Genomic DNA, 11,656 nt, shown 5'->3' with positions numbered 1-11,656 from the left:
TCCCCTCCCTTCCTCAATACAAGTATTTACAGGAGAATACAGAATAGACTTCTTTAAAGTCTGAGGTCTACTTTCTCCTGGGATGACCAAATTAAAGAGACCCAWGACACATGAAACAGGATAAAAAGTGCTACTTTTAGTTAGAGGGAGGAGAGGATGCAGGATGTTGCCTTCACTAGGAGCATAGTACAGTTGCCTGGATAAGTAGCTTTACCCTGTATTTTACAGATGGTATCTAAGTGTACAATGTTGTGTAAATCATCCTTAGTTTTTGTTCTGATGTACTCCATCTGGTAAAAAATTGGTTTATTTCACAGTTTTCATACTAGTCAGCTTAAGAGGGACAGACTCACAGTCCTACTGAATCCAGTCAGGACCTCTAAATAGCTGTATTTGGCCACAGAGGACCTATGGCCTGTGGGATACAGAGAAAAAAATGTCAAAAATTTTATTAACATGGATTTTGGGTGGACTTTTTTAGCCATTTTCTTCTGTGATTTTACCTTTCTCCTCAAATTACAGCAGATTCCATGAGGAATAAACATAATCATGCAGTTTACTTTATTCTCTGGATTGGAAAGTGACCCCATATTTTGCTCTTTTGGAGCAGCAGACTGTGCTACCCCAGCCCACAGCATGCCGGGCAGAGCCATCTGCATTGGTGCTAGGCAACTGAACTCCATGCACAGATTTGCCGTAGCCCAAGGGAAACGCCAGACTGAGATGTCTACTTTTGTTCTGCCCTCTCACCTCCTCGCCCATCACCTTGGAGATGTMCTCACTGACTCAGAGCTAGCTGAGAGATTTCTGTGCTGTGCTCTGCTGCATGGTGGGGACACATCCCCCAAGTCAAGCAGCCACCCAGTCCTCCCTTAGACCCTCAAGGTCTGCACTCTGCCCTCACAGCTGTAACCAAGCAGTTGCAGCATTCAGAGAGCCAGATGTCCAAAAACTATCCCTCAGTTTTGCATCTGACATCCTGAATGTGAATACCAGAGGAAAAACTCAATTCTTTCTCTGTGTAAACAAGGCCACAAAGCTATCTATGGGAAATGCCTCCAAAGCTCCCTTCATGTACATTATTTTGTCCTTGAAAGCCTGCGCAGAATTTCCAMAAAGCTTTTTGTGCTTGGGCTCAAGAATGGATCCCAGGGATAGTATCATGGTCTCAGCCAGTACTTCCTACTGCTGGGTATGCTCCACCTGTCCTACCTCAGCTCTTTCCTTTTAAGGTCCCTGCGGACATGGGCACATAACCATGTACTCATGCGATCTCACAGCCAAAGCCCTGAACAGGGATTTCTCTTCCTGGYCAAGTCCCACATATCCTATATGACTGCCTCAAGCCTCTTTGTGCCTGAATGCCCTGTCTAAAATGGGAATTAGAGATAAATTCAACAGTTATGATAGTAACATGAAGATTAGACTTATGGACATGGATTAAAAAAACAAGCAGGGAGTTCTATATTTGCCTTTTTTTGCAGTTTTGTAACAGTTGCTGCCATGAAGCACGTTGTTTTGCTTTGTAAGAACTTGGTAAGAGGACTGATTTTCTACAAGCTTCTCTCAAAAGTCCAGAAGAAACGGATATTAAACATGTAAGAGACAACCCGTTGTGAAGTCTGTCAGACATGAAGAGTTTGGAAGAGGCAGTTATACAGCCCCGCTGAATATCTCTTTCARACTCTGTAGGAGAAGGGACATGACCCAGTGTTTAGTGCAAAACAACAGATTTTCTGTGCAAATGTTTTTGTAGGAACATAATGTTTACAGACCCGACCTTAGCTACAGAGAGACTAAGAAGTGTGAAGACAGATCTCAGCAAGATGGTTTATAAATTACCTGGGGAAAACAAGCAGCTCCTCAGTGAAAACAGACATTTTGAGAGTAAATACAGCTTGAATAGATTTGCTTGTAATTGTGTCAAATATGGATGCCTCTCCAAGAATATTCAACCAAAACTGAATTTCTGTTTTTCGAGAACAGAAAGCAAATATCTTTTAGAGTGTTTTGCATAACATGATTGCAAAGTGGATGTTTTCTAGTGCTAAGTAGGCCTGCCCAGAAATACAGGTACTTGCCAACCCACTCAGCACAATTTCTTTCTGAGATTTTGTCTACTTCCTTTTATCCATTAAGCTAAAATAATGTGAGATAAGAGTGTTTTCTACATGTTTTGGTACATCCAGTTCTTGGCCAAGTCAGATAATGAAAGAGTGCAAAATAGACAAACGTACAAACATATTTTGGGGAGTTCATCAAAACCTTTTGTTGTTTGAAAGTGGGATTATGTCATTGTTGCATYAAAAGGCTCAATTTTAGAATTATATTGTGTACAAGAAAAACCATATGTGAGGCGAGATGAGAAAGCAARAGGAATAATCTGAAACTTGAATTTCAATTTTGATGTTCTCACTCCCACTTTGTCAGTTCTCCCATCACACCAGAATGGTCACCCAAACTGTTGTCCTTTGTGTGACATTGCATCCTATAGTTTTCACAGCTCAACTTCACCTCCAAGGACCAAGATGAGACAGAARGACAATACAGCCTCTACTCCTGCAAAGATCAAGAAAGACTTGGAGTGGCAGATGGAGGAGGTAGAGATAGAGTTGCTAATTAGTATCTGTGTCTCCAGACAAGGACGTGACTGTCTTGTAGTTCTTGCAACTGATTCACATGACTGTGGGCAAGTCTCTTGGTCTCACTGGAGTGAGAGGAATTTTTTCTAATAATTCAGACTAGAGCCAGAATTTCATCCTCTGTTTCTCATGCTTGTGGGCAGAGAGAGGGAAGTTGTATACGCACAAACACACACCGAAATATTTACCTGCAGCATCATGGTAAAAAAAGACTCTTGAGCTGAGGCTATATTCTACATACTTTAGCTACTTGCAAAGAAGTGAGTGTTAAGAAAATACAAGAAAAGTCAAGTTTTATTTATGCACTTCCCAAACATGGTTAACTTCCTGATAATTAAAGACAACCTGAAAAAAATGACCAAAATATTTTGAGGACTTACCTTGAAGTAGCCTACATGTGCTATCTTTCCAGTGCCTTAAATGACACTTAATATTKCTTGATATTTCAGGCATCTTTTGAAAATTCAATTGGCAATTCAATTGGCAATCAATGTCAAATCAAAATGGCAGTGCTACAAAGGCACATCTTGAGTAATTTTTTTCATTTTGTGCCATTCTATTTCAGATGTAGGTCTCACAGGGAAACTTTCTGTCATTTTGGACTAGAAACATACAGTCTGACAAATCAAGATCCCTTGTATAACGAGAACAGAGAAAAATCTACAYCTCACTTCATTGTTTCTTCTTCATGACATATATTTGATTTTAAATTTCAGATTTATGAATTGTATGAATATAAACTTCTTCAGCATCAAGAGCTTCCACGTATAGAGGACATAAATGAGTTGAAGGCAAGTGGGCAAGTAGTAACCCATCCTCCTATTAATGATTTGATAAAACATGTAGTATGCAAACTTTACATTTTGACTTGATGCRTAGAAAGGTTCAGAATAAGATATTCCTGTTTCCCAAGGGTTTGCAAACTGATTCAAGAAGCTCTTTTCTGGGGAAGAATAACGGTGAAAGACGCACAGTCATTGGTAAAGCCCTTTGTGGTATGCATGGTCCTTAATCAGGAATGGTGTTTGCAGATGTTTTACATACATAAGTAAAAATCCACTTCCTCACCTAAAGATGTTGCCATATAGATACACATACAATAAGKCTTGAGACTTCAGTTGCTGCTGTATGTAACAGCAAGGAAGATGCCTCTTCCACTTTTCCTACATAAAACAGCAGTAAGAAATCAGTTGTGGACTGAGTGCAGAAGACAGACAGACACACACACACACACATGCATGCACGCTTCCTCTATTTTCCTTTATTTACAAAAGATCTGCAACCAACCAACACAGAAAGGATTTGTTTCATTATTTTCTAATAGGAATAAAAACAAATGGCACAATTTACATCAAGAAAACCTGTGGGTAGTTACCCTRAGGGCACGTAAAACTTAGAGCAAGACTCATTCTTGGTTTCCCATCTTGCCAAATCTGTGACTTCTCCCTGCCCATCACTCTGCCCAGCCTCACCCAGTTCTAACCTTTTTCGTGTGTTAGATCTGTTTGCAGGAGTGGGAGAAATGGATGGAAGAAAAGGAAAAGGACATTATAAAGGTATCAAAATGGATAAAAATTATGAAGGAAGAAATGTGCATGAAAGATGAAGAAAGAGAGTGAGAGTCTACTGTAAGGTTATTAAAAATAGTTTGTAAGTTTGGGCATCCCCTAGAGCTGTGAAAGAAATGGATGTGTGGCATTTAACTCTGCCCAGACACAGGCCTAGCAGAGGTTTTGCTGGCTGTCACTGTCATGACAAAAACTCCATCATCATTGCTGTCACTGAATGCAAGGATGATCTGAGAGCAGACTTTATGGTGAGAAGGAGTTTGGGGAAGAGAGACTTCAGCTTTGTGACTTACTGGGTCTTTGTTTGCTCTTTCGATGCTGCCCAAAGTGSATCACAAACAGTATTTGCTCTTGTGACATATGCTATTGTCCATGAAGAGATGTAGGTGGTCTAATTCTCTTATGCAGATATCAGCTGGTAGCTGACCAATTTTCAGCTGTGCATTTTCCTAATCTCCTAGCTCATAGGCAAAACAATGGCCTCATGTCAACAGGCTTTCTTCTCCCATTTTGCTGTGGGAACAAATATGAATACCTGGGTAGCTAACGCCTTAGTTTGTCTCTCCAGTGGAAGGGACCTAGGGTTTCTGAACACACAGATGGAGTTTAATTAGCCTGTTGGAAATAAAATCCTTATTCCATCAATCATCACAAGACTTCGAAAAAGCATAGTGCTAAATAAAATAGACTGTTTTGACTTACTTACAAATCCCTTTTCCTACCTCCCCCCTCCCTTTGACTAGTTGATAGTTTCTTTTTGTTTAGTACAAATAGAGATGATTATTTTTTTCCCAGCTAAACAATTAAATGYAAGTACTTCTCATAACAGAGTCTCCAGCAAAGTTTTGAAATGGTGCATATGTCTACGATTTCATGCTATACTGCAGAGGAACAACTCTCTTATTTAGAAGGGACCTTCATAAGCCAAGCTGACTAGTCAGCAGAGGCATAAGATCACAAAATAATTCAATTTGGAGGGAGCCTCAGGAGGACCCAGTCTGACCTCCTCCTGTACACAGTGGAGTCAGCCCAGACTAAGCTGCTCAGAGCTGAATCTAGATGAATCTTGAAAACCTTGAGGGTTTTCAAGAGCYTATGCAGTTGCTCCAGTCAGATCTCTCATCATGTGGATTTTTTTCCATATTCCTATTCTGAACCTTCTTTGTCTCAACTTATTTCTGCTGTCACTTGTCCTCCCACCCTGCACCACTGTGCAGAGCCTGGCTTCATCTCCTCAGTATGCTCCTGAGGGGCTGCTGTCAGGCCCCACACATCCCCAGGCTGAAGAAGCCCCATCTTGCAGCCTCTCCTCATGGGCCAAGGTCTTMATCTTCACCACCATGGGGGCCTCCCTTGAGATTGCTCCCATTTGCTCATGTCTTTCACATATTGAGGGACCCAAACCAAGACACTGCATCTCCACGTGGTCTAATGAGTGTTTGGTAGGAGCAATAATTCCTTCCCTTGACCTATGGGCTATGCCCCAGTCTTATGGCCCTGGGTGCCCCAGGGGGCCATGCTGCTGGCTTGTGCCCAGCTTGCTGCCTGACAGGACCCCCAGGCCTCTTCTGCAGTGCTAAACTGCTGAGAGCAACGTGAAGCTGGCAGGATTCTGACTCCCCTAATCTATAAAGCCCCAAACATGTGCTTTGCAGTGGCAGAAGAGCCAGGACATCTGGCTGATTTATTGCACCCATGAGTGCAGGTGTCTGCATCCCATTGCCCCCTGAGCATTAGGTCATGTAACCTTGGATAAGTGTCACTGCAGGTGACTGCGTGATGTCAAACACATTGTCTAACATATCTCCCATTAACTGCCRGTCAAACACAGGAGCTGTGCAGAATTACAATTTCCACCGATAATGAAAAAAAAAGTCACCCCAGGAGACAAACAGTTTTTTCCCGTGCAGATTCTCTGGGGCCTGATAAACTGTGAGSCTCCCCCTGCAAGCATTTATCTCCATGTGGACACCAGCTTCAGCTTCTACCTCCTATCTAGCTGCCAATTTTTACAGAACAGTTAGGAATCTCTTTTCTTTAAGATTTCTCTCCACTGCTGAAATYAGCCAAAACATCTGGGGCTGGGAAGACTGTCAAACAGACAGCATGATCACATAAACTACACTTTGGATGAACTATTGATAGATAGAAAGTGCAGAGTCAGAGCTTTATAGTAGATGTTTTTACATTAAAAGTTTAACCAAAACTACTGTTTTCATATTCATATTTTGCTCCTAACAAAATATATTTGATTTTGTTGCTTTTAGGAAAAAAATGAAATACTGGAAACAAGAGGAGTAGTCATACAACAGGGCAAAGTGCTAGAGGTAGGGCATCCTGTTGAATACCAAAGGTCTGTCTTTGGGCATCCTGTTGAATACTACAGGTCTGTCTTTCTTTAGACTGGCACCATTCTACCACCACCTTTTACAAAGCTAATAACAAGAAAGTCAAACTGTAAAGTAACAGAGTAAAATATAATACTGGTATGACTGCAGAGAGTCAGGCTGCCCATGGTTTCATTACTGGGAACATAAGTAATGAAGGAAGTTACTGTAATACAAATAATACCTGGAAAGCAGATTTCTGCAGGTTGCTATCAGAGTCGATTTGGCAGAAGAGAATAATATTGGCAAGGGCAGCACTCGTGCTATCTTACGCTAATAAGCTCTGTCTTGACTTCTATTGTACACTAAACTAATGGACTAATATTAAGAACATTTGTTTTTCTTTTCAACTTTTAAGGACCTGCAGATAAAAGTAAACAGCTTAGAAGAGCGGCTCAAGCACTCTGCATTAATTAGGTTGTAAGTATTAGCAATGTCCTCTATTCTGGGTTTGTTCTTTTATGGCATTCAAAATATTTCCAAATCATCCATACCTGAAGTATGTGCTATTGATTGTAAGTGAATATGGTTTATGGAAAGTCAAATATGCACCTGTTATTTTCATAGAATAGATTCTTTTGCTGTCATCTAATCACCCAACCACTGAAATGCAAATGAAATTTAGATTTGAAAAGTCTCATCTCACGCCTATCAGATGCCAGGAGTAGCTTATCTTTTCCTCAGAAGACCAAAGATGTGGGTTCTATCCTGGATATCTATTTCAAATTCCCTTTTAAATATTTTGCACTAGCTTCATAATATTGCTTTTCAGAATAAATAGCAAAAGCAGCAGCTTCAGCAGCAGTAGCGGAGCCTGCAGCCACATAATTATTTTCAGAGCAACAGCTCTCTTTTGTTGGCCTGATTTCAAGAGTCATGCAAACCATGTCCCCTCTCTCACTACTGGGCTGTACTTTTCTGCATGTAACAGGGTATGTAAAATCTGAGTTCCAGAATAGCATATCCACACGGCATGATCTAAATACAGAGCCCAGGCCATGTGGGTTGAAGTTTGGGACCTTTCAGTCTTAATCTTCCTTTTCTCAACTGCTCTGTAATGCAGAAATCCTCTGAATTCAGTAAACACAAGGGATTAAGTATTCTCTTCTGGCAATCACTCCCAAATTAGGCACTGAATGTGAAGTGTTGGCAGTAAATATTAGCCTGGTTTGAAAACTCCTCTTCCAGGCATGGGAAGTGCTTCGAGATTCATTTTTGTGCTCTCATGCTCTGGTGAGAAGAGCTATATAATGACATTATGAATGCACTGCATGAATGCTAACAATGAAGTTTGAAATATCGCGCAAAATCTAATATAACAAGAATTTTGAAGGAATTTTTTCAAATTCTCCATTGTTTGCAGTGGTAGGGCTACCCCCCATACTTAATGGGCACTACAGAGCGTCTGTTTTTAATACTGTGGTGTCTTCTACCAGGCAAAGTGGAATGACATCATGCAAGAAAACACCAGACTCCTTTTCCCTTCTTGCTACCATGGTAGATTATGTCTGAGGGGAGGTAGCCAAGCAGTACTGACATTCTCCTGCAATAGGATAATCTAAATAGAGCTAGCTCTATCCCTTTGGTGGGCGCTCTTGCCACCATATGGTACTTCACCTATTATCTCCTCTTATTCAAGACTAGATGAAGCCATGCATTCAATTGTTTCACGCAGTAATTCCTATGAAGACAAGCTCTTAATCTAGGAGTAGAAAAAGAAATAACATATCATTGGAAAAGGCATTTTTGTTATTTATATTGGGTCCCGCTGGGCAGAGTTTTGGGTCCCAGTGGGCACATTTTTAGGCCCACCATGCAAGAGAATATGCAAGCACATGAGAAGGGACATTGTCTGACCAGAAGAAGTTTCAGGCTCTCTGCAAACAGTTGTAAAACATACAACAGGAGACTGTGTAGCATAGCAGCCTTGAAATGAACCCAATCACATCTCAGTGGCTGGAAATCTTTATTTTTTCTTTTCGATTACAGAAAAGCCTCAAGGGAAATGCCGAATGAGATGGCAGCCTTGGGAACAGGGAGCAGGTAAAAGAGAAGGAAAGCTGAAAATAAACATGGAGCGTAAAAGGCATGTAGTGCAGTGGAGGAAGAAGTTTGAGCAGCTTGGCAGTAAAGGCTGACAAGAAACAAAATCCTGATTTCAGCCTGTTAGCACAGTCAGTTGATACTGTTTCTTTTTTTGGAAATTCAGCATGTGCCCTTGCTTGCCTCTGCTGTTGCTCCTGATAGCTGACTCCACCCTGGGAATTCTTATTGCTTCTCCATGGCCTAGATGGCTGTTGGAGAGAAATCCATTTTGGAAGCCAACTGCCCTTATACACCAGGCTTATGAGGTTCTTGCTCACATCTGTATCAAGCAAAGCAGAGAGAGCTTGAAAATGAAACACAGCAATATGTACTTTTGGAAAACAAAACGTCAAACACAGTGTAACTTAGAAACATGTGATTCAAGATGAGGAGAAATGGACCTCTGCCTTCTCTTAAGGAAGAGGTTGCTGCTTGGTTATGCCAACAATGTAGTCTTTACCCTTGACAGTGTTGCTCTGCAACTTTATTTTTAATGCAATCACTTTTGTAGTGGAAAGAAGGATGAAATTCCTTGGCACAGCCCGTGCATCTGTTAGGTGGTAGCTCCTCCTTTTGCTGCAGTTTCATTGTCTCCATTCACTAGCTCTGGTTGCTCTAAGCTGAGTCAGCTGCATTCTCTGTTGGTATTTCTTTTTGTTCCACAGCCCACAAGAGGAGCAGATGGACAGCCACACAATACCTCCTGCTCAGAATATGTCCATGATGAAGCTGGTAAGAGAGAATTGCACTGCTCCCCTTGCAGCTGGGCTTGCAGGGCTTCCTCTGTCTTCCTTCCTTCTGGGCTGAAGATCTCCTTGTTTCATCATACGTGATTCATCTTTGAGGTTTGCAGCCCTGGTGGTTCCTTGTAGCATTTCCACCCCTGGGCCTCAGGCTCACCACTTCTTAATCAGCTTTGTTAGTTTGCATGAAATCCATAATTCTTCAATGTTTGTTACCCTATAAACGAATTTCAGAGTAATTCACGTCTCTTCTTTCTAGACCCAGAAATCAATGACTGGCTACTTAAAAAAGAGCTCTTCGTGGCTTAGGTAGGTAAAATATCCTCAGTGCCTGCAGATTTGGATAATTCACACATGGAGCATCATGCAGTCAGGATTATTTTGACAAATGCTGGAGCACATAGGAGAAACATGGTGGTGGAGAAGAATGTGCTGGAAGTGGAGAACTGTGTGTATGTAAACTTAATTAAATTACAGACCGAAGTAATCGGGATGCAAACTCTATTCTGGGCCCTTGGGTACATTTCCTATGAACCTGCTTATCTGCCACCTCCAAAAATGCAGCACTCATTTGCTTGCTGGCAGCTGTCTCCTTCTCTTATCATGAGGAAAGTCGAAGGGCTGGCATGTGATTCTCTCCTCTTGGATGCTCCATTTTCAGCCCTCCATTAAATCATCAATCACCTCTCTGCAGTACTTACCCACCAGCCTGAGGGATGGGCTACTCATTATGGGAGGCATTCTCCTTTTATTTGCCTTCACTGAAGTAGAATGGACTCACAGACCTTCCTCTATTTTCTTAGTCTTCAAACTCGAGTTTGAAGGTGGTTTGAAGAGAAGGATGTATTCATAGATGAACTCTTCTTTTTCTTTCTTTCTTTCTTTTTTCTTTTTCTTTTTTCTTTTTTTTTTTTTTTTTTTTTTTTTTNGGTCAGAGTAGAGCCATTGTTGAAGTTATTTGTCGAATATTTCATGAAGGCTGTCGATGTCAGCATCACCAACCGTTCCTCATTTACCTCATCCCCATCCATCAGTCCATCCTCATCCATCACTCCAACAACCACAGAAGTATCTCCCAAGATTCAATTGCCTTTCTCTGGTGGTCCTGTAGTGCCTTCATAAAAAGAATATAACCTTCATTTTTTTCCTGTATGGCAGCAAGATTTGGGCTGTATCTTGCAGAGAGTTGTCAAGAAAATGAATTGATGTTGTTTACCCTCCTGTGGATAGGGAAGCATTTTTAATGCTGCATGACCAAACACAATTAGCAAGTACTTCTGGCTTGTTTCATTTGTGGAGCTTCATTTCCATTTAAATATGTACATTTTAAATGTCAGGAAATTGTTCCTGCTAGCACAGGGCATTCACCTGTGGGAATAATCTCCCAATGGAACAGGTAGAGCATGTAGGATTTGTCTGAACGAAACAGAGAAGATGATGCATTAATCAAAAGTGTGACTGGTCTCACAGCAAGTACTTCACACTTCCTGTATGACCTCAGGCAAATTTCTTCACTCTGGGCTTCAGTTCCCCACCTGTAAAATGACAATAGTATTTATTTTCTCCACTCTGTGTCCTATTCATCTGCTCATACTACAAAACCTTTGGGGGCAAGAGCTGTCTTTAATTATTAAACACTTGTCAGTAGCTGACTGTGGTCATATTGACAGCAGCAGGACAGAAAGTTTCTGCTTTGGTCAAGGGAATGAAATACAAGCTTAGATGCTCTAATAGGCTTCAATTTTAACAGAGCTGTTCTGCATTGTCTGTATTTTAATCTGTATTACCTGTCTGTCTCTCTTGTTGCAGGAACTCTTCACGACTGTTTGGCAGGCTCTTCTTATGCTTTGGCTGCTCTTGTGTAGCACTGGTTTTGTATTACAGATTTTTCTTTTGTGTTACCTGGATATGTTGGCTACTGAGAAGTATCTCCCATCAGTACTACAAAACTTGCTTCTGGCCACACTAACCCTAGAAGATTTTACAGACTCCAGACTGGATTTCTGTAGAATTACTGTATTGTTTCTGGGGAGATCTCACTTTTAAATAAAGCTTTCATCAGTGCTGAGAGAGAGATGCTTTCATCTGTGTCTTTCCTGTGAGAACCACATCAGCTCCTCAGAGGAAGAATGGACCATGTATCATGGCAAGAGGGAGTATGCTTAGTTGGGAATATTCAGTTGTTTACTATTAGAGGTGGGTCTGAGTTGCAAAAATTGGTCCAATTTCCA

The 11,656-nt window shown here is 41.2% G+C and overlaps 1 protein-coding gene across 1 annotated transcript; it reads left to right on the top strand.

The window, feature by feature from the left end:
- Nucleotides 1-1,826: 1,826 nt before the first annotated feature.
- Nucleotides 1,827-11,290, top strand: LOC146591397 (uncharacterized). The gene is made up of 10 exons (XM_085312979.1): nucleotides 1,827-1,886; nucleotides 2,493-2,600; nucleotides 3,359-3,433; nucleotides 4,142-4,198; nucleotides 6,478-6,537; nucleotides 6,956-7,017; nucleotides 8,587-8,640; nucleotides 9,348-9,414; nucleotides 10,361-10,493; nucleotides 11,235-11,290. The coding sequence occupies exons 1-10, from the start codon at nucleotides 1,827-1,829 to the stop codon at nucleotides 11,288-11,290; spliced, it is 732 nt and encodes a 243-aa protein (XP_085169105.1).
- The last annotated feature ends 366 nt before the right edge of the window (nucleotides 11,291-11,656 follow it).

The sequence above is a fragment of the Rhea americana genome, unplaced genomic scaffold (genome assembly GCF_003343005.1).
Source record: "Rhea americana isolate MKP2758 unplaced genomic scaffold, rheAme1 scaffold_373, whole genome shotgun sequence".
Lineage (NCBI taxonomy): Eukaryota > Metazoa > Chordata > Aves > Rheiformes > Rheidae > Rhea > Rhea americana.
The sequence above is the reverse complement of the archived record's forward strand: the minus strand, read 5'-3'. Positions and strand labels throughout refer to the sequence as shown.